This window comes from Limanda limanda, chromosome 4 (assembly GCF_963576545.1).
Source record: "Limanda limanda chromosome 4, fLimLim1.1, whole genome shotgun sequence".
In the NCBI taxonomy this organism is placed as follows: Eukaryota; Metazoa; Chordata; class Actinopteri; order Pleuronectiformes; family Pleuronectidae; genus Limanda; species Limanda limanda.
The window spans coordinates 17,034,662-17,057,884 of record NC_083639.1 but is presented as its reverse complement, the minus strand read 5'-3'; the positions used below and the strand labels follow the sequence as shown (position 1 = coordinate 17,057,884).

Genomic DNA, 23,223 nt, shown 5'->3' with positions numbered 1-23,223 from the left:
TACTCGTGTACATAGGCAAATGGACTTGCTTGTGTTGTTAGTTTCCTCTACACTTGTGCTACTCATGAAGATACCATGACCTTAATGACTGAGAATCTTTACAGATTTGCGTACTGACCGGCACGTGTCAGCGTCTTGTAGATGGGACAGATGTAGACCCCGGAGGTCGGGGGTTTGCGGTTGGGTTTGGGCTTCATCCAGATGACGACCATTTTTGTGTGGAGCTCCTTGGCCCTGGACTCTGTGAGCTGACATGCATCATGGTCCCAGCGGGCGCCGTCCAGGAAAAGACCGTGGATGTAGCAGCCAGCAGATGGTTTCTCTGTTATCTCTGACTCTGACTGCTTTATGACCTGTGGGCAGAGGGATTACACTGTGTTGTTGCCTTATGCTTAATATAAGTTAGTATATTTTCACTGTGAAATACAAGTATTGGCAGTAACTCATACTGCCAGACACACAGCCTTATGTCTGACCTCAAAATCAAAACCAATTGTGTCGATGGAGGCGCCGCAGCGGCGGGCGTAATTCTGGAGGGCTCCGGTGAGAAAAGCCTGAGGGAAAAAAAAGCCACTAATCCAGAAGACAGGTGGAATGCCATCAGAGATCCACGTCCCGATGAAGGCGATCCTCTGAAGCAGGTCTGACACCCAAGAGGCCAGAGGCTTCAGAGAGGGGTAGGCCTGGAGGGACGGAGATACACAGCCAATCAAAGAGGAACCTAAAATTATTAGAGCACTAGACAATGGATGTGATGTCTTTGTAAGATTTGGCAGGATTTCAGAATATCAGTTTGAGTCAGGGCTGCTCTTTAAAAATAGCAGGAAGAGCCACACTGTCAACGGTACGATGGAATATAACATATTGAAGAGATAAATATTCAGAGATTTCTGAAATAAGATTACAATAATATGAGATAAAGTCTGAATTGAGAAGAAAAAGATACATTTAAAAGAATAAAGTTGAAGTTGTAGTAAATTAATGAGAAAAAGCTCTAATATGAGAATAAAGTTGGAATTTAAAGAGGAAATAAGCAGCAGGAAGAACCCGTGATCAGTTCCACTCCTTCTGGATCGAAAATCTTAAATACCAATCAATACATTGTTTTTTGGGAAACTAACAAACCCCTTAGAATACTACTTTGTTCTCACAATATTATGACTTTATTCCTAAAATCTATTTTTCCCCTTGAAGTGACCCTAATGCTAGAGATACATATATGTGAAGGAAATTGTTACTAAATACAATATTCCAACCAGCATTTTAAATCAGAGGAGAACGTGTAGATATTAACCTTTTTTGATGAATTTTCTATTAATGAACCTTTACCATATGACTGTTTTGTCATATGGTAGCGATAGGAGAGGTCAGAAGAAGAATAATGGAAGTGAGATTGTCTTACCTTGGCCGTCCACATGCCAGGCACGGTGTTGTTGAACAGGCTGCCGGACATTAACTCCAGTTCTGATGACATCACCACTAAACCCTTCAGAGCCTTCACAATGTCCCCAAGACTCTGACCGATGACCTCCAGCAGTTTGTTGTATCTGAGAAACACAAAACAAACACATGGTTTAAACTGACCTGATATCAGATTGTTGCCTCTGCCAAGGTGGTTTTCACTCCCGTCCATTTGTTGGTTTGTTGGTTTTTTTGTGAATTAGCAGGATTAAGAAATATTTAAATTGAAATTTTTATGAAGTTATTAGTGGCCAAATGGGTTCATAATAGTGAAATTTAATAGACCCTGGCAATGTGATCGTTCACAGGCCACCAAAGAAAAGATAACTTAGAAAATAGTTTCAGAGATTTCTGTCATCCCAAACTCAATTCACACGAGTTGCAGACAGACACACACACACACACACACACACACACACACACACACACACACACACACACACACACACACACACACACACACACACACACACACACACACACAAGCACGTGCACAAACACACACACACAGAAATGAAAAAGCTGTTATTACGGTGTGATAACATAGACATGTAATTAGGGTAAGGAGCTGAGACTTTTAAAGCCTGCAATTTCAGCTTCGACTTGTCTCAAATAAAGAGATTACGCAACTAGTTTCACGTTTAATTGTTATTTCCTTAACCTGAGAAGTGAAATAATAGTACATTTACACTGGCAGAATCACAGATCTATTCTGGCTACTTGACCTCACACTAAACTGAACATTGTCGAAGAGGCTTTCAGTGAAGCACAGTTCTCTGATCTCAAAGAATCCCAGATGTGTCCTCATGCTATGAGCTATTTATCAAAATATTTCAAATGTGTGCATGGAATCCACTTACCAGATCCCAGTATGGCTTGTTACTGTCATGATAATATATGTGTACCATAAACAGTCATTATCGGAATTTAAACGTACATTTTGTATCTTAGGCTGATGGGGGTCTCTCTATCAAACAGTAACAAAAGACGAAGTTTGATGATATCTTAAAGTAATGGGTCAAGGGAACTGTTGTCCTTACCACTGTTGCTGCGGAAAATCCATATTTTCTTGTCCTGCGTCTAAGTGTAAGATCAGTTTTAATCTACTTTGTCACTGTAGGAATATTTTACTTGAGCAGCTACCGAGCAGAGTGATATAAGGAGACATGCAGTGTGGTTTGCTGTGTGATCCCTATGTAAGTTACCTGATGACCTCCTGGACAAGCACTGTGTTCATGGACTCTTCATAGAGGACCGGGTATTTTTCCATCACTTCACGGATGGGGAAAGGCGGAGGGATCTTTTCAGCGATGCCCGCCACCATCTCCTTCACTATCTGCGGTACCAGAAATCATGAATGAAACACAAGTCTCAGCCAACAGTCAAGGCCTCGAGGGAGATTGTTGCAATTACATCTATACTCATAGCAACTTTATGCCCGACAGGCTACTCCACAGGTATCGGTCTGTGTATTCAGCTAATAATGTAAATAATGGTAAAAGTATCTGGTAACTAGGTATTTAATGATTACACTAGACAAACTGATAATATGAGCATTGATAGAGACAGAAACAAAAGAGCAAAGGAAATAAATCAATCAATATCCGCACCTCCTCTGGAGTTTTCCCCCCAGCAGACACAGCTCGTGGCTGCAGACGGACTATGGCCCCCAGCAGGGCGAAGGTCTCATTCTGGGCAAAACTGATGTTTGCGTTGTCATGGAGACCAAAGATCTCAGGCGTGTCATTGATGGGCAAACCACGAAAGTATTCCAAATAACCCTGGAATCAGAAAACAGGTCAGGTCACTCGCTGACAACAATTAGACATCATTTAGTTTGACAGCCACGTCTTCACATCTTACATTTCCATGTTTTGTGAGCAGCAGCAGGAATAGAGAGAAAGTTTTTTTAGTTATTGTGAAATCCTCAAAGAAAAAATGAAGAAACTAAGACTAATCTAATCTAAAACTCCTACAATTTTTTTTTTTTTTAATTTGTCTTTTTTTGTGTTAAACAGAAATATAAACAGGGCATAAGTAACAGTTTCTTTTGATGGAAATCGTAATAGTATGTTTTAGCTCATATCATGTGTCATTGACGAATGCCTTGTATCACATGAGGTTTGTATACCAACAGATGTAGTCAAAGGTCAATACACTGATCTTATCCTGACTTCTTGAATGCTGTCTACATTCCGATGGCTTACCTTGATATCCAGACCTGTGTCTATCTGCTTGTAGACTCCAGACGAGGAGTAGGCATGATTATCACGGAGAACAGCAGGGCAATAGAAATCCTCCAACACACTGAGCAGGCATCGTCTGTCCCAATCATCTGTCACACGGCCGCCGTAATTGATCTCGCCTGCAGTGTATTTCAGCACCTGGTCGAGTGAAGCACAGGAGGGGGGGCAGAGAGACGATCACACATTATCTGAGTGAAAAAATTGTTTCTTATCAAAAGCCCTGTTTATTTAATCTCTAAGCTTATATCTTATAATGATCTTATAATGTAGAAAAAAAACCACAGTAGCACATACAATTTAAACTGTTGGCTTTAAAACAAATATGCTGAACAAGTAGTTGAACATAGAAACCAGCTTTCTCTCCCCCACCTTGTATGGGATGTCCTGGTACTCGTCCAGGAACATTTTGAGTTGGCTCATGCAGATTTTCAAGTCTCCGTCTGTGAAATCGTAGGGAATGTTGAAGCCCAAAGAGCCAAACTTCCTGCGCTCTATAGCAATTCCATGGAACAGACACAGAGACAGGAGCAAAGACCTGAAGCTTGTTAACTGAGGAATAGAATGAGAAGAAAGGAGAGGATTAAGATGGAAATAACTCTGCTCTTCAAAGGAAAGGATCATTCAATTGTATTACACAACAAGACGCTACAGTAGTAGAAATCGAAACTGATCAAGAGGCAGATTTTCTATTTAAAAGTAAATGATAAGGAGATGGAAGGGTGAGTGGGGGAGAGACAGACCTTGGTGGAATTGGTGAAAAAGTCATTAGTTAGCCTAAGGTAGGTTTTCTGTAGGTTGGCCTTGATGCCTTTGGGAGGCTCGATGGTCATCTTGGAACCATTTTGGAGAATGGACACTGGGAACTTGTTGCTGGGAAGACTTGTGAGCCACAGACGGAAGTCCTTGTGCACCTACGGAGAAGATTGGACATTTGATGTTCATTAGAGTGTGGATTACTGACCCGAGCCCCTTTGGACTGGGGTTCGGAAAAAACTTTGAAAAGATATTCTGGTTCAATTCGGGTCATGTTGGCTGAGCTGAGTTTATACACTGCACATATCCGCAATTGGGTAAAATAAGAAACACTACAAACAGCAGCTTACATCGATGACATCGGTTTGGGTTCAGAAACAAAAAACACAATGCCTGGTGGGTTTGGGTTAATTGGGCTCAGTAAGTTTTCTCTTTGATTCGGACTGAAAAATGTGATGCGAAGGAGGAAATTGAAACCATCTAATTGGTAGGTACACGGTTCAGTATAAGTCACCACACTGAGTCTGTGTTTTTGTGTTTGTATGTGTATGCCCATGCTCTTTTGTGTGTGTGCTTATTTTCTGACCTTTAGCGGGTTGATGTTTTCGATGAGTTTATCCAGCCCCGGCATCCAGCTGGGTGCCAGGTGACAGTTCTGGAAAAAGACCCAGTGACCTCTTTCCATGGCAGCGTGCATCATAATCTCAGCCCAGGGTCCCTGCATCACACATTCAGCAGCAGAGGAAGGGCAGATGTGGAGTCAACAACAACAAAGCAGTCAGCTTGTTTCAAACATTTACATTTCCCAAAAATCGACAAGGGAGCACAATTACAGGAAACTTTCAGGAAGGCGTCAGGGCTCTCAGTTCAATGAAGACAGAAACTGAGGACAGGATGTTGCAACAGTTTAGGACTCTCCAGAATTCTAACTCACATAATTACAACTAATGTGATAAACAGATGCTAATACCTATACTAGACACAGGGAGAGTATATTGCTGGGAGAATGTTCGGCTGGTTACAATGAGCCTGTATTTATCCTAAACCCTACACATGATGTCATATCGTTGTTTTGTGAGGTCAATTGCTGCATTTGGGATTTTAGCATATGTCACAGTAGTATAACACATTGCCCCAGCCTTCTGTCAGAAGTAGAGAAAACAATTAGCATTTAGGTGGCCATTATTAACAAGACACATTTCAATGGCCTGGTTCTGTGAGAAAGTTATTTATAGTGGCTATATCCCTGGGGTCAGAGAAAGTGTACAGAGAGAGAATCTGACCTGGCCCTGGCCCAGAGAGATGGCACTCAGTTTCTTGGAGAACTGCATGAGTTCAGCAAACTTGTAGAGGTCGGCAGCGGGATCAGTGCCAGGGGAGAGGACAAAGATGAGTGGAGTGAGGGTGGACGACTCTTTGAACACCACAGACAGGTCTGACGTCTGTGGAGAGACAGGGAGAGAAGGACTAATAAGCCTTAAATACTGCTGCCACATACAAGAGAGCAAAAGTTAATTTTATACTGCAAACATTAAATATTGTTTGCACTGCTGCTGGCCCAGCCAAAACAAATGGAGCAGTAAGTACTGCATTAATGTTTCCACACTTTTAAATCACAGCGATAAGAATATCTCTGTGTCACTACATAAATATTGTTTTTAACATGAGCATAAAGGCAAAAAGGGAGAACAGGAGGGCAGCTTCCCGACCTGAGCTTCTATGAAGCGCTGTCCCAACTGAGCTGCGACAAAGTCCTGCAGGCCTTGAATGAGGCGATCCGACCTCAAGCAGCGTAGGATCAGCAGCTTCTGGAAAGAGTCCAGCCCCTTGTCCCACACCTCTGGGAGCGCCTCTCTGTAGGCAAACATAACCACACCTTGTTAAATGGGCTGTGGCAGCTTCAGCACAATATAAATGAAGGGGAAGTGTGTTTTTGTGAACAAAGAGGTTATTAAATGCTTGCCTGTGAGGCTGGCTGCTGTCAAAAATCCTCCTGAAGCCCTGCAGATGATCGGGAAAGGTGTCTGCGAGTTTGCTGAAGCTGTCCAGAGCGCTGAGGCTCAGGATGTCCAGCCAGGCGCGCTCCGACAGCCAGCTCACCGCTGGGTTGGACAGCTCTTGCACAGGCATCCCTCCAGACAGCAGGTAGCGCCACTCAGCCTGACACAGATTCATTAAGCGCACAAGAGTTAACTCGACTTGTGTATCTGAATAAGTTCGAGAATTTGAAGGAGACAAGCAAACAGACAGTAAGAAGCTACAAACTCCTCTGTGGCTCACCATGTTGATTTTGTTTTCATTCATCATGATGCGAGTGCACAGGAGGAAGGCAAACATCAGTTTGTGCTTCTCAAACAAACTGCGACACACGTTGCTGTACAGGCTGAAGGTGAAAAACTCGTTGATGTTGACAATTCTCATCGTCACTGTGTCTGTGCGGAGAAAAGTTCAGGAAAGAGTCGTTAGCAAAATCTAGTTTCGGTGTCATGAAATTAGTGTCAAGTTTTTTATGTCTGCACCGGCACAATCCTCAGTATGCAACCAGAGAGAGCATAATTTACTGTGTGATTTATTTCTACCTGCTTTCTCAGAGTTGCCAATGCTTGTCATGAAGATGCCAAGGAACCACTCCAGAGAGTACTGGTACATGGGGTCAACACTGGACAGGTCTGACACACAGAAGAAGAGGATCTGCGAGCGCACAGCCACGGGAACATACTCCAGACGGGTGGCATCAATGTCCACTTCTGTCTTTTCTGCTGCCCTCACTTTTGCCTGCCGGTAAAATCAGCTTGTGTTAGTAGAAAATTAATGGTAGGTTATGCGTTCACTTGAAGAATCATATATGAGGTTTTACAAGGAGTTGTCAATGAGAAGAAAAAACGCTCTGGACTGTCTGACCTGGATTTCTCCAGCCTTGATCTTGGAAGCCTCCAGCACTTGGATGAGCTCCTCGTTGTCCACAGGGTTTCCCTCTGTGGAGCTGAGCCGGTGCAGGATCTCATCCTCAATTTCTTTCAGCTCCTGTTTCATCTTAGCGTTGCTGACGATGAGCTGGTTTTTAGCCTCCTCCAGGTCTGGACGCTCCTCAGCCACGACCTGGCCCAGCAACTGGTCCTCTAGACCACTGAATACACACAGAACACCCTTTTACATTAACACTTACAGTCAGACTGAGAGTGTGTGGTTTTTCAGATATACTGTCAGTAAAATTAACTTACATTACCATTGATAAAATACTAACTAGTGCATGCCTACCTCTCAGTCTCCAGTTGTACATTGAAGATATATTAAAAAACTAAATATTGAATCATATCTAGTACAGTTCTGTGTACATGCTTTATACGTCTGTTATCTACACATCTGGTTCTAGGGCAAAGTTGTGTAAAACAGTTTTGTGTTACCTGGGTGACAGGGTGAAGTTGATGAGGGTGACTAAGGTAGAGACCTCAGGAGAGTAGTGTGGGTTTGGCAGCTTAGTGGTGATGTACATCCTGAAGTCTTCATGGTAAGGGACGACTGAATCTCCCAGTTTCAGCATCAAGCTGCCTTGCTGCTTAAACGTCTGAGAGCCAAAATGAAAGTTAAGCACACCCATGTCTGGTGGATAATCGGGCAACACTAGCATACAAGCTCTTATCATTTGTAACAGATTTGTGTATGCATACCTGTTGCAACAGTACAGGATCGAGAGCAGGGTCCAGTTCCTCTCCTATGTTCTCCAGAAGGCAGGGTTTACCAAAGCGAATTGTGTTTTCAAGACTGCGTAGGAAATCCCGATCACTGAGCTTTATGACCTCTAACCCATTGTCACGCTCCTAGGTAATAACAGGAAGCAGGTACGGATGAGCAGTGAATCACATACAACTGCAGATAGTGACAAGCTTTTGAAGAAGTTGCAAGTGAGACTTAACTGTAATAGAACCTCTATTATATCAGCATCTATAATATTGGTACTAGTCAACAATTACAATGTTAACTCTACATGTGATGTGGAGAAAAATATAAAAATCTTGGTATTGGCTATTGTTTGGTCTTTTGTCTCATTGACACCCTCACCATGTTTTTGATCCACGTGTTGGCTTGTCCCTGAGGATCAATGAACAGAGCCCAGCGTAGAGAGTACTGAGTGATCACACCGTTCTCCACTGAGAGGTTATCCTTAGGCAAACCCGATATCTACGCTCACAGAAAAGACAAAATACAATGGATATGTAAGTCAATGACTACGAAAAATAAGGCAGTTGGTTGGTTTGATAATTAACAATGACGATGTCTTAATAGGACTTGACCCTGAAGGTCAGCTGACGACAGGTTGGATCTGACCTGCCAGGAGCGGATCTTGACTGGATCTGCTAGAGTGCTGATCAGGTTGGGTTCCTCAGTGTGTGGAACTCCTAGTTCTTTGAAGCAATGCAGCCACTCATCTGCCATGGCTGCTCTGTATTCTCCCTAAACATAAAAAACAATGAACATTGAAGCAAATTACGCAAACATGCTGAACTGATTGTTCAGAAGTATTAGAGTTATGTTAAAAAGTTGTGTTTGTGAAAACGTCTTGAGTCACGACCGACTTACAGTGAAGGGTCCCAGGTACGCTATGTATCCTGCAGATAGAAGCACGTCGCCCGCGACATTTTCAACCATGTAATTCAGATGTTGCACCGTTTCCTTCCAGCGCACTTTTTCATCTGCCAGTCCTCCAATAAGCTGCAGGAAAACATGCATGTAGCCACTATGAATATTAAAACAACAGCAAATATATTGAAATATCTTGATATAAGAACACTATTCGTTATTGTTTAGCACTTTACATGTCTTTGTGTTTTAAGAGCAAATTCTTCTTGTTAGAGAACGTGAATTTCTGTATTTGCTTTCTACTACAGTATAAAATAATTTCTTATGTGAGGTCCATATTACTGTATATCCAACCCCGCCACAAAGCTGTCACTCCTGTCCATTTTTTAATGTTTGGCTTGTCTGTTTTTAAGCAAGATTACACGAAAACTACTGGACAGATATCCACAAAATGTGGTGGAAGGATGTGGAATGGGTCAGACATTTTTTTTTGTCCAGGTCAGTGGGAAGATCCAGGATTTTATTCCTTCACTTTTTCCAACATTGTAAAATAGTAAGATGCTTTTCAAAATATCCCTTTATTCCTCAGAGAATAATTTATGGATCTTGATGAAAAAATTGTATACATGTTGAGCGTACTGTGTTAAATTTTAGTTATATTATATATTCATATCTAAATGTTATATTTGGTTATATTTATCATAAATAGAAACAAATACATTGTATCTACTACAATCATGACTTAAATGATTGGTTTTTGAACATTTATTACGTTCAAGCTCACTGGTTTAGGGTACTGATATTTCAAACTTTGGTCTACCACCCTTCTGCTCTCCTTCCTGAGCTGCTGTAACGCTAAACTAGGACCTTTTGTCTTATCTTATCTTATCTTATCCCTCCTTCTGACCTTGTCTGCTCGGACGAGACGGGCCTCACACAGTTGATACTTGTTGTCCAGCTCGTCTTTCTTGGCCAGACATTTCTGGTACGTGGCCTGTAAAGTGGCGATACCGCCCTCCACCTCGGCCAACTTTGCATTGGCATCATCCAGGATTATCTGGGTTTCCGCTAAGTCGTCCTGGGCCCCCTTGAGAGCTAGCTGTACAAACATCAAACATGTTCGATGTTTAGATCACACTCTTTAAGTGAAGTAACATGAATTTAAATATATTAGTGTCACAAATAAGGTGACGGCTCAACAATAACTTTTTACCCTTTTTGGTTCCACAGCCTTGGACACAAAGTGATATACATGCATGGCTCGCACCCACTGGCAAATGGACGTACAGGCCTTGGAAACCTTGGCAATTGCGGCTGGCTGGAAATCGTCATTATCCATGTAGGGCTGGACTAAAGTGATCACAGCATCTGGGATGTTGTCCTGCAGAAATGATTAGAGAGACAGGAAGCGTCACATCAGTGTCAACACCTGGGACATAGAGAGCTATAAAGTCTACAATAAAATCTGAATGAGGCAATAATCCTGTTCTGTAGAGACTCTGTTAACATATACACAGTGACAGCAGTAAATCCATGTGCCTTACCTTATCATACTTGAACAGACTTTCCAGAAACTTGCCAGGGTCCTGTAATAGACTTTTTCCAACCTCCCAGTAGTCGTCGATCTTGGTGCCAGGCTTCTCTCCAGGTACCTTTTTAGGTTTGATGCCCTTCATAATGCACAACGCTTCCATAACCAGCCTCACCCCGTTGGGAGGTCGCTGCAATCCTCGTACCTATGGAAAAGATGTAGTCCCAAGAATCATTAAAATCAGTGCGGTGGTATTTGGAGATTATCTATCATCATTCATTATCAAAATCTCTGACCTCAGCAACATCAGTCTTATTGAGTGACTTGAGGCTGGTGAGAGCAGAATCCAGAGCTGGCAGAGCCTCGTCCAAATTTTTCTTAGCATCTGCTGCGATGGCGCCGGCAATACGAGCTTTCGCTGACGCTTTTGCTTCCTCGGCCTGCACCGACTCCCGGGTCTCCTCTGCAACCACTGTGTCTTTCTGTCCACAGAAAATGACAAACACAAAGGACACACAAAATGCACGGGTTATACAGTTAGGTTAGGATTATCAAGAAAACCTGAACATTTGTATATGTACAGAGGGATGAATATGTCAGCAGCACCCAGACCGTTTAGACACCAACCCCCCAAAATGACCATCAGAGACATGTGACGCGCCTTAACCCAGAAGTGGTTGAAGCACATTGATTTGAGCTAGTTAAAAAAAAAAGTCAAGTCTAACTTTCTGTAAGCGTGGTCACTAATCTGTCTTAATCACCTTAGAGATCATGTGGGGACATATCATTTTATATTTGACTACATTTATAATCTTTTGTCATAATTATGGCTTAAAAATGATACAAAAATATATATATATATATATTCCATTTCTGGAAATCACCAGCTGACCCCTATGTTGGTGTTTTGTGATCCTCCAGGGAATCCTTAAGTTTAGTAACCACCGCAATATATAAGTGTCATCAGTGCCAGGAGAATGCATGAAAAAGGTATGTATTTTGTGTGTTGCTCATTTGCTTCCAACCCTGTAACTATTTTCTTACTTTTATGGTCTCCATGGTGGCTTCAGTTTCCCTAGTGGCCTCCTCCAAAAGAGGCCTCATCACCTCCAGTTCCTCCTGCATTTTGCTCACATCCTCTGCTGTGCGCAGGAGCTACAGGACCACAGAGAATCATTGTCAGAAAAGAGTACTATTAAAACAACCATCTCACTGAAGAGATTAGAACCATCAAAAACAAAACAAATTAGATTCATTGTTCTGTTTTTGTTTTTTTTTGCAAGGGCCTTACCTTGTCCAGACCGGTCTTCATGCGGTTACGAGCGCCGCACAGTTCCTGCTTCTTGCGTCCGGTTAGATTTGAGAAGATTCGGAGCAGTTCCAGGTAGCTCTTGGGTGTGACATAGTTGTAGCGTGAAAGCTCAGCCAGGTACTGTTGACACTTCATGGCCACCATCTGGTGGATCTTTACACACATCATTGTCTGGAGAAGAGAATCAAAATAGTTTTTGATTCAGTTTTTCTGTTATTTACACCACAGGTAAAAATAAAGTTGCAGAAACTTAAAAAAGTTGTTTGATTAGGATAATTCATCATTGTTGCTGTGATATGTGCTGTTAGTGTTGCATCAGAGTGCAGTCAATACGTTTCATCTTCCTTCATCTTCATATTCAGATGAATGTTAAGCAGAGGCTACCTTGGTCTATCATCAGTTACACTATGAGGCAAATTCATTTCCGAACAATATATTTTCCCTCTCTTATGTTGAAACCCTTTTCTCTACTCACAAATTATTTATATAACCAATCCTTTTTCTTGTGGCCACTCTAGACTTACAACTTCAATGAAAAATGTATCAACATCACATGTGGTCTTCATCAAATGTTTATCTTTCAGTGGACTGTCAACCGGCGAGGAATCAGGGTTCACAGCCTTTTATTAAATCACCCTACATTCATTCAACTGCATGTTTGATTAGTTACTACATGTAAAATCCTGTTGGCAGTAGTGACGTTAAGATCTACATTTTTTATAGTAAAAAATGAAACACAGAAACAAATCAAAACCATAATGAGCCTGTCTCAAAGTGTTTATACCGAGGTTCAACATTATCTCACATTTAGCCTCTTGTTTAGATCTTTGTTAACATACAGTACTTCCTTATTTTGGCAATGTTATTTTAAAACCTTCGTACCAAAGAAACTCACACATGCACGCATGCACAAATGCATGCACTCACACACACACACATACAAACGGCCTCCTTACCAGTCCGTTCATGGCGGTGGGGCTGGCTTCCAGCTCGGGCAGATCATTGAGGAATGACGTGGCCACAGCCCGCAGAGCCTCCTCTGGCCAGGCACTGAACCAATCTATGGTGCAACATGTCACCAGTGAGGGAAACTGCCTCAGCCTCGAACGAAACACCTCACCGATGGGACTGCAGGAGAAGGAATGGAGAGAATTGTAAGCAATAGGTTAAGGAGTGGAAGAAGAGTAAAACAGAGATGGAGGAGAAACCTAGTCCAATTGTTTTCATTTTCAAAGTTACTAACCTCATTGCGAGCACAATGTGGATGTTGCTGCGGACCCTCTTGATGTAGGCAGCCATGAGGTTGGCTTTAGTTGGCTGCTGCCCCAGGTCTAACACCACTGGCTTCATTGCTGCTAGGATACGCTCCTGCTCGTCTGATGCATACAGGTTGGGAACATCCCCCGAGTTCAAAATGTTGTTGATATCCTCCAGGAACGACTCACTCTTAATCTGGTAGATTAACACAGAGGTAAGAATCAGTAAAATGGTGCCTTGTGTGACACGTACTCAGTGATAGGTTTTATTGAGATCTACATTGTTTTAGCTTTAATTCATATTTATTCAAAATAAGTTGAACAGTACAACAGGATCCCCCCCCCACACACACAAAATACAATCAGTTTGGTGTATGGTAAATAATACTGTTGGTATCAGGTGGTAGTTGGTCAGTTGGTACCTGTGTGTCTACAAAGAGGAAGGTGATCTGCTGGTCCTGAAGACCAGCTTTCAACATGATGCTTTTAATATCTTCCCTCCACTCTGTTTGGCCGTAGTTCTTGGCGAGCTCTATCTGGAAACAATCATATTCGGACCTGGAAATAAACAAACACACTGTGAAGACGGGACCACAAGATCATTAAATGCCCATATTGTTGTTTTTCCTTTTTTTAGGTAATAAAAACTGAAAATCTCAGTTTGATCCTTTAACATATCAAAATAGCTTGAGAAACTGGATTTGGATTCATTCAAACTTTTGTGTGTGGCCATCTTACATATGTGACGCAAGTTTAGTGAGTGACTGGCGCCCACTGCCACCCACTCCCAGCAACAGGGCATTGCCCATGGGCTGGCGCAAGATGCGGGCGATACGGCATACATGCTCAATGGCGTCCATGAAGAGCACCAGCTTCATCTTGGTGGTGCTGATCTGGTTGTAGTCTTCCATGTATTCCTCCATCACCTTTGCCAACTAGATAATAAAACACATTTAATGCAGAGGATAAGCAGTTATTACAGAAACTGAATGATTGGGCAGTCACATAATCAACAGAGAGAAGGATGCCATTATATTACACAAAATATAAATTAATCAGAATCTGAATTGAGTGAATTGAATAAATATAAGAATTTCATCCATTTTTTGTTTACAGGGAAATAAAAAAAAACAGTCGTCAATGTTTTATGCATGCAACTGTTTACAGAGGCTAAAGCTAAGCAATTTTCCAACACACGCCGTGGGTCCACTCACCTTTTCCTTGTCTTCTATACGTGTGTAGACTTTGGTGTCAGCTCCAGGGATCATGAAATCCCCATACAGAACTTGCTGACCAGAAAAAACCTCCTCAAAGCTGCAGTCAAACTCCTCAATACGATCCTTGAGGAGTCTGTTGAACCAGTCCCTGTCCTCAACAGACACAAGGCGGTCTTGGAAAACGCGGCAGCTTTCGTGGTACCACAACTGAAGCAGCTGCAACTTGCCCTAAAAACACCAAAGTAATGCTACGCTTAGATAAAGGAGGAATACTGATGCATCTACTGTCAGGATGTACAATCATCATACAAGTTATTTCTAATATGGCTCAAGTGACTAAACCTGAGAAAGACATTAGTACAATCTATAGTAATGTGATTACTTCAGAGAAATGTGATTGTGTTGGTTCTGGCTACCTCTATCATGCCAGCCTCAGCCATGAGGATGCCCTGGAAGACCTTGGACAGGTCCCTCAGGTTGAAGGTGTAATGGGACTTGGATGGAGTTGGGAGAAGCTCAGAGGTAATGGTAGCATAGACTCGGATTGTGGCGTCTACCAGAAGCTCATTGAGCGGCTGAATTTCTGGCACAGGTCCTGATGAAAAAGAGCAGGACAAAAGAAAGAAGGGAAAACAATAAAACATGACATTTAATTCAGAAAATCTATTAACTAGATCTATTTACTTTTAGATGATGCTTTATCAGAAAAACTTTTTTTTTATGTGTTTGAGATATGTGCTGTATAAATAAAATGAAAAGCATTTAAACCATGTGTATTTTTATACTTAAAAGTTAAGTCAAAACTATTAAATGACATTTTATATGATTTGTGCTCCTTGTCTGCTTCCTCTCACTGTCTCCTTGACTTACTGCCTGGTTCCTTCTTACTCATCTTTCCACCTGAAAGAAAATTTAAACTCAGTTAGAAACTGGCTTGCCATTAACATGGCCTTCAATTATAACACAATATCAGCACTGACTCACCCATCCAACTGCCTAAGATGGTGGAGAAAATTCTCTTCTTGCTGGTATCCTCCATTTCAGTGAAGGACAGGAAATTGAAGTGGCGTGTGAAGCGCTCGGTGATGGGATTACGGCCTCCACCTGGAGGCCCCATGGCACATGCAAAATTGATGTCCACCAAGTGCTTGAAAGTACCTGTGGAGTGACGACAGGATAATCACACAAAAAAAACAAAACAACAAAACCGATTAAACCGATCAAAATATTGTGCAATTGGTACAACTAGAATTGTTGTTCTGCCGTTGTTTGCCTCCATCATCGAGAACAGTTTCACGTTACCTTTAACTATTAACCACTGAAATGTAATCTGTGAGTCCAAGTGAATGTTTTAACCGAATGTCTTTGTTTCTTTCTTTCAGATGTGTTTACAAAAATGTCCCAGATGGACATAAAGACAAGACAAAAACTGCATCTGGCAACTGGCTGTCGCCGGTGCAGACGCATGGTAAGAAATGAAAAGGTCAACAAATAAAATATGTATGTATATTTAAATTAATATGACAGAAAACAACATGTACTGCAGCGTTCTCACCTATCTGCTTCCTGTCATACCAGCCTCCGTGGTCGATATATTGCCGCAGCAGCTCAATAGGAGGCTGGGCCCCATAGGTTTCCAACATTGGCATGTTGAGATCATCGATGAAGAAGATGCCGTGCCTTCCTATAGGAGGCCCAAACACCCCTTTCCGCCTGACACACAGGAATCATTTAAATAGTGAGTCAGAGATACTGTGTATTATTGCATTGTAAGGTGGACAATGTGTATTAGAGCAGTCCTACCTTTTGTCAAGTTTACTGTCGATGTAGTCTTGAGTCTGATTGGCTGAGGTGCGCGCAGAGAACATGAGGAAGTTTGTGATGTATTTAGCAGGCATGTTGTTCAGAAGTTTGTCTGACATGGTCAATGTCTTTCCTGTACCAGTTGGACCAATAAACAGCACCTGCATCACAAACACATACAAATAATGAAGTCAAATGGTGCCTCTTCAAGGAAAAGAAAGCATTTAAATATAGAACATTTATTGTCGGATTCTGAAGTGTTTCAAATATTAATATCAAATATTAACCATTTAGATGAAGTGATAACATTTTCAATTTTTTTTGCCATTTGTTTAATCAAATATTTGTGGAGACAGAATGTTAAATTCAAAGTACTCACAGGTTTCATATTGGTTAAAAGCATATCCATCAGGAAAGACATTCTCATTGTGTCGGGTGTGGGAACGATGATGTCAGCATAGTTTGTGGACGGGGTGATCACAACTGTATTTGTGTCTTCCATCCAGCTGACCCACTGGACCTAGAGTACATATACAAGTTAAATAAAAACTGTATAATACTAGTAATAGGATATTAACAGTCTCATCTATAGTTATTTCATTATATGTATGTTAAAGTATCATCTTTTTACTTTTCTCTCCTCCTCTTCATCGTCATCCTCAAATTGACTAATCCCTGCATCATCAAGCCTGTAGTCGTGTACTTGGCCCTCCTCTGGAAAACATAATTTAATCTGAAGGAAAAATAAATCGGCGTCAATTAAAATATACATCTGTTTAAAAAAGAATCAAGCAATTGATAATTATTTGTCATTAAGATGCTAAAACAGAGACTGTAGTCTGACCTTCTCGTCTGCCATCTTGTTCTTGAGCCAGGCACTGAAGCGCTGGTAGCCCGCTGCGTCTCCTGTGGCACCTACACTCCACACCAGTGAGAAGAAGAACCAGGGCTCGATCACCTCTGTCAAACGCTCCAGTTTCTTCTTAGGTGGTGGCTTTTGATTCTACAAGACAAGAAATGATTGATAAGGGACGCACAATCAACACAACACTATCTAGATCAAGAGACTCTAAGCATAGGACACAAAATGAAACATCTACCAGGGCTTGTTGTACATATATATTTATTTTTTGTGGGTCATTCTAACACAGCAAAACTCACCTCTCTAGTGTTGAAGGGACTGAAGAAGCAGTCCATTATTTTAAGCAGACTACAGGCAAGGTTACTGTCGAGGGATGTTGTGACCTCCTTCACTGATATGCGGACAAATGTGATGGAATCCTGTATAACAGTTCAGAAAAATTAAATTGACAGTGATAGATTGTTAATACAATGAAAATCTATGATGATAAAAATCGTTATAGTCTTCCCTCTCACCTGCAGGAACTTGGTGAACAGTGAGTTGAGCTGCTCTGTGAAAGGCTTCAAGGCCTTAGGCACCTTGTTCAGCCAGCAATATGTAAAAGAGACAAGGCCCAAAATACTGGGCTCCAGGTAGACCATACCACAGCGAGACACCGTGGCTGGAGAGGCCACTGCCAAGTCCTGCACCTCAAACATCATGGTCATCACCTGCAGGAGGAAGACGCAAAAACGTTTGGACGTACAAGGGACAGAAGGCAACACATCAACGGACAATCCAAGTGTGAAAACAAAACCTTACATCAGTTAGCTTAATGATTTCCCCAGAGCTGAGGCACAGTTTTTTGTTGTCGTCCAGCACAGTGTTCATGTTCTCGATCCACACGGCATCCACTGGCCCATCGAACATGTACCACTTCCTCTCTTTGTCCATAGATGATGCACCGCCACGTATAAGAGAAGATAGGATACCATCCGTCCTAGAGGGTGAAGAAAAAGATAAAGTGATAAATGATACCATAATAACAATAGTGTCTGTGTCTCATTTTGTTTGTTCTGTAGTTTGTGTAGAATCATTTATTTCTTACCACTCGTGTGTGAGCATGTCGAACTCTCCATAGAGCTGTCCCATGGAGATGGATTTGGGATTGAGGACATATGTCTGAACTAGCTCGTAGTCCCCACCACTCACAGAGGGTTGTCCCTTCAAAGCTGTTAATGCTTCTCCTAGTATCTTGTAACACTAAAACACAAACAGTAAAACTTACATGCAGGAATATACACAGCATGACAAAAATGTAATTTGCGCTCAAACTGTAAACACAACAAAAAATGTGTAAAAAACCTCACCTTGGTTTTACCGGATCCAGAAGGTCCCACCAACATCAGGCCATGTCTCACCACAGTGGTCTCATACAACTGAATGCACTTATTAATAAACCCTGCAAAACATCAAAATACTGTCATCTACTGATTCTATACATACAGCAATATGCATATGTGAAAAGAAACACTAAAAACACAAACCGTCCACATCTTTGAGGTTCTTCTTGATGCATACGTTGCGCATGGATTCCTCAAGTATGCCGTAGTTGATAGGCTCCTGCTTTGTGTTGGGGAAAAGATCGGACACAATACCGCTGAAGAGCTTCAGGTCGTCCTGTAAAAACTTGGGTACGTTGACGTCTTGAACGGCCCGCAGGCAGATCAGCTCCTGGGAGACAGTGAGATTGCAAAATATATAAATATAATATATGAATTAGAACGTTGTACTTTTTCAATTAATAAGCATGTCATGTTTTTCTTATAGTTCCTTAAAATACAAAACAAGCATTTTACCTCATCCATGTCAGGATTTTCTCTCTTGAGGTTTCCAGCTGCTGAAATCACCGTCTTCACTGCTCTCATACCAAAATCATAATGATCCTACAGATAAACAAGAGTGAGAGTCAGCACATCTTTATATCACATTTCGTTGGAAGAGAGAATCGTATCTGGAGACAACACTAATTGTAAATCTCATTCCCTCTGGATCCTCAAAGCACCTGAGCGCTGAGCTGTTCAGACGAGAGCTTGAAGGTGGCAGTGATCTTCTTGGAGAGGAGTTTGGCATCACTGAAGCCAAATGAGTACAAGGAAATCTCAGCTATCATAGCGTAGTCAGGGACCATCATGGCCACGGGACGAAACAGGGCCTGTGAAAGATGGAATCTCATTTAGTTGAACGCCATCTGCTTGTGCCTGGTGCTACAAGGTTATTTCAGATTCAATAATCGCTTCAAACCTTGAGGTTGTCAGGCAGTTCTGTACGGCCAGCATATCCAGGATTCATAGTGATGAATACAGCACAAGAAGGGACCAGTCTGATCTCTGACCCCTCAAAGTCAAAGGTCTCCGCCTAAAAACACAACATTGCACAATTGATTAAGAGAAACATCCTGCCTCTTCACAGAGTGTATTTCTACATTGATGAGTAGTATCTTCTATTATAATGCTTGAAGTAACATAATGAAAAACATTATATATAATTCAAACATTGTAACAGCCATTAATACATGGTATTGGACTGATATATCAGATGACTTGTTTTTTGACACATATAAGCCACATTTGTCATTTTATACTAAATTAACCATTCATGCATGAACTTCAGCAGGTTGGTTTTTTTCTAGCTCTTTTAAAAACGCTCAGGCCAATAGGTGGATGCATACAGTTGAAATCATTGTGTGTATTTCCAGTGTGTTAGCTTCTCACCTTTTCCATCTGGGCCTGTTGTATAGTGGTGATCTGTTGTGCCACCACAGACAGCACCTCCACATCAATACGATTAAACTCATCAAAGCATGCCCAGGCACCAGAGCTGCAGGACAGGAGACAGATATGAAAATCCACAAGATTGAGATTGATGACAACGTTTGTGACATTTAACAGCGAAACTGACAATACATTACACTGATTGCCTCTTACCTGGCCAGTCCTTTGAGAAACTTGCCCATAGCAATGTAATCCAGCTGATCAGAGCAATTGAAAACCACTGTCTGGATGGCAAGAGCCTTTCCCAGATCTTTGGTGGTTTCTGTCTTTCCTGTTCCTGCTGGACCCGCGGGTGCTCCTCCAAACTTCAAGTGCAGAGCTCCGGTCAGGGTCAGGTAGCATCTGAAGAGCCAAAAAGCTGTGTTTAGTAGTTCATGGCATTCAGTTGAAACTAGAGACGATATTCCAAACAGCGTGGTGTACCTGTCAGTGAGCGGGGTGATGACCAGGCGTCCAGAGTTACCAAGGTACTCGTATCCATACAAGAACTCCGCATTCACAGCGCGGACGTACAAGTCATTTTTTGCCCAGTAGTACCTAAAAAGACGATCAGTATTTGAATAATTTCTGCATACAAATTATTAAAGAATGATAATTATTGACTAGCCTCAACAACAGCGTCAGGATCAATGAGAGAAATAACAGGCACTGGAGCAAAAAAAACAAACATTATACCTGAGCTGGCTGATCCACTCAAAGTCATTGACGCTTGAGACCTCCTGCTCCACAAGCTTAGCTGCAACATCCTTTGCATGGACCTCTATGACGATGAGGGCTGAAAGCACAGCTCGCTGCATCCTAGAGAGACCTCCTCTCACCAGCAGCACCAGGTCCCCCAGCTGCATTGAAAAGCCAAGTGTAAACATATGAGGAAATTTGTTTTTACAAATGTAAATATAATGTTATTTGGTATTAATATTTGCCAGTAGTTTCAAGTGGACACACCTGTGTTTGTAGCTGGGGGAAAAGGCGGTCGGCCAAGTCTCCCTGCTCCAATGACTCAGACACCTCCGTAGTCCAGAAGACTTGACAGCCAGCTATCACCACTTGACCAGGCCATTGTAACACCCAGTCCACACGAGCTTGCTGAGGGGTCAAAATCGGACAAAGAGATCTTATAAAAGCTGGACACCTTAAAAAAGCCTCAACTTGAAATGAAACAACCCGTACAAGAGCATGACACAAATCATAAACATCAACCTGAAAGTAAGAACACAGACCTCAGCGTAGACTTTGAGAGATCTTTCAACGTTGTCCCTCAGCGTGACCTTCATAGACACCTCCACTTTCATCAACCATTCTTCCACATTTCCATCCGGTATTACCGGCTCAAACAGCTTCACCTCCTCCCCTTCTCCGGAGAACATGTGAGTGATCTGTAGATCTGGCTGGAATTCGAGCTGAATACAAACAGATGTTTCAGTCATGAGGTGTTCATGTTATGTATCCAGTAATCTATAAACAGAGTAATTGTAAAGAAACAACTAGGCAAAACAAACCTGGGCAATGTTCTCAAAGCATTTGCGCAGATGTGGTTGAACGGCATTCGGATCTTTGGTCTGGGAAAGAATCTCCAGGAGCTCATCATCTGACAGGAAGTAAAACCTACAAACAAATATTCACTGTATTATTCAGTTTGTTTTCATGTGTTTTTCCAGAGTTCTGTTTATTTTTTCTCCCTGTATCATAGCTCCGCCTATTCATAGCAGCGAAAAGAGAGTTTGTTTTTTAACCACTGGCTGTTGGTGACGGGATGAAGTCACATCTTAAAGCGACTTCATAATAAACTTTGAGGGTATTATTATTATTAACACCATCAGAGCTGACCACCCAAAGTATTTTCAGGACTCTTTCACTGTGGCTTACCTGGGGAAGCATCTTCGTTTTGTCTCCAAGTACTCACTGAGACCCTTCTGCACTTGTTCCAAAAGTGTGTTACACTTCTTCAGTTTGTTCAGTAGACGAGCATCTGGACACACCTCGATCACCTGGAAGTCAAGGCAGAAACGCACACATGAGAGAGAAGAAGAAACAAAAAGGTATTTTGAAAATGTCGTCCTTCAATGTAAAACTCTGACCTGTGGATTACTGAAGGCAGCTTGCATGACGCTTTTCCATGTTTGCTCCATTTGCTGGTATCGTTTTCCTTCGACGGGGAGCTGCTCGTTGATATCATCAGAGCTGAAGATGGGCTCCAGGTAGAGCCAGGATCGCTGGCAGGTCAGCCACTCTTCCAGCACATCCTGCAGGCACCAGAGGGGGGCAGCAGCACAACATAAGACACTGCATGATAATGTGAGAATACGTGTGTGTGGATGTGTGCGTGTGTCTGTGTACTTGAGTCATTCTGAGCTTGCTCTCCCAGGTGTTAATGCGGCCCTCAAAGGTTTTCTTGAAGGGAGAGAAGGACATGCTCTGAGTCATGACGATGTGGTCATCCAGCATCTGGGACGCCTCATCCGGGCTCTTCAGGATGTAGGTGCCTGTGTCCTTGTACGGCAGCACATCAAAAATTATCAACGACCACTCTTTTTCCATCTTCTCCAGGGCCTGGGTGTGAGAAAAAAAGGTAGCATTCACCAGTTATATTGAACATAGTCACACATTGACACCATGCATCAGCAGGGACATTTAGGTATAGAGTTGAAAGGAACTAGGGCAACATTGTGGTGTGTGGAAATCTGCACGTTCTCCACATGTTTGCTTTGGATTTCTCCAGGTTCTCTAGCTTCCTCCAAAAGACATGCAGATTGGGGTTATCGGAGATTCTAAATTGCCAGTAGGTGTGAATGTGAGTGTGAATGGTTGTTCGTTCCTGTATGTTGGCTCCAGCTCCCCCCAAAACCCCCAAATAGGATAAGGATAAGCGGTGTAGATAATGGATTGATGGATGGATTTTTCATGGTTTTGTAGGAGTAGCACCCTTCTCTAATGCTTCATAAAAAATGTATTTAAACTTATGGTTCATGTTGATGATAGAAATGAGTCAAAACCCTTTCCGTCCTTTGCTTTTGCACAGATTCACTCTATAAATCACAACCACTGTACAAAACACAACTACACACTTAATACAACACTGCACTTGGAAGGTACCTGCTCAATGGTGAACTCTTTCCCAGCCACTTCAGCCACATGAGCTATGTCGTCCACATGGTTCTGAAGGCCAAGCTCCAAGCAGCGGGAGAAGGTCAAGTTGGCTTTGGGCTTCACTTTCATATCAATGCGTTCAGACAGCATCTCCCAGTGGCGGTTTTTCATCCCTGGGTTCCTAAGGCCCTGAATCAGAGGGATGTAAGGACGGAAGTCCTCAATCTTGCCTTGGATGAAAGTCGCCACCAACTCGCAGTCTAGCATCACACAAAACAAAGAGAACAGGTCAACTGCAGCACAC

General features: G+C 42.2%; 1 protein-coding gene across 1 annotated transcript in view; it reads right to left on the bottom strand.

The window, feature by feature from the left end:
• dnah1 (dynein, axonemal, heavy chain 1) overlaps positions 1-23,223 on the bottom strand; it is a 35,882-nt gene that overhangs the window by 522 nt on the left and 12,137 nt on the right. Inside the window, 58 exon segments of the mRNA XM_061069273.1 lie at positions 119-353; positions 477-683; positions 1,403-1,547; positions 2,667-2,797; positions 3,072-3,242; positions 3,669-3,845; positions 4,077-4,256; positions 4,448-4,618; positions 5,047-5,178; positions 5,744-5,902; positions 6,170-6,314; positions 6,424-6,620; positions 6,741-6,892; positions 7,040-7,235; positions 7,362-7,587; positions 7,865-8,025; positions 8,129-8,278; positions 8,520-8,639; positions 8,787-8,912; positions 9,039-9,170; positions 9,946-10,137; positions 10,252-10,419; positions 10,583-10,774; positions 10,866-11,051; positions 11,614-11,724; positions 11,861-12,052; positions 12,838-13,009; positions 13,125-13,333; positions 13,560-13,695; positions 13,876-14,072; positions 14,352-14,582; positions 14,771-14,949; positions 15,339-15,512; positions 15,910-16,067; positions 16,158-16,318; positions 16,537-16,677; positions 16,789-16,890; positions 17,002-17,160; positions 17,319-17,438; positions 17,535-17,729; positions 17,821-17,998; positions 18,107-18,261; positions 18,369-18,460; positions 18,546-18,732; positions 18,858-18,944; positions 19,064-19,213; positions 19,303-19,416; positions 19,773-19,878; positions 19,986-20,174; positions 20,256-20,369; positions 20,508-20,671; positions 20,778-20,918; positions 21,053-21,232; positions 21,332-21,437; positions 21,699-21,820; positions 21,911-22,075; positions 22,170-22,382; positions 22,926-23,179. Of these exon segments, the coding sequence (XP_060925256.1) occupies positions 119-353; positions 477-683; positions 1,403-1,547; positions 2,667-2,797; positions 3,072-3,242; positions 3,669-3,845; positions 4,077-4,256; positions 4,448-4,618; positions 5,047-5,178; positions 5,744-5,902; positions 6,170-6,314; positions 6,424-6,620; positions 6,741-6,892; positions 7,040-7,235; positions 7,362-7,587; positions 7,865-8,025; positions 8,129-8,278; positions 8,520-8,639; positions 8,787-8,912; positions 9,039-9,170; positions 9,946-10,137; positions 10,252-10,419; positions 10,583-10,774; positions 10,866-11,051; positions 11,614-11,724; positions 11,861-12,052; positions 12,838-13,009; positions 13,125-13,333; positions 13,560-13,695; positions 13,876-14,072; positions 14,352-14,582; positions 14,771-14,949; positions 15,339-15,512; positions 15,910-16,067; positions 16,158-16,318; positions 16,537-16,677; positions 16,789-16,890; positions 17,002-17,160; positions 17,319-17,438; positions 17,535-17,729; positions 17,821-17,998; positions 18,107-18,261; positions 18,369-18,460; positions 18,546-18,732; positions 18,858-18,944; positions 19,064-19,213; positions 19,303-19,416; positions 19,773-19,878; positions 19,986-20,174; positions 20,256-20,369; positions 20,508-20,671; positions 20,778-20,918; positions 21,053-21,232; positions 21,332-21,437; positions 21,699-21,820; positions 21,911-22,075; positions 22,170-22,382; positions 22,926-23,179 (9,405 nt within the window).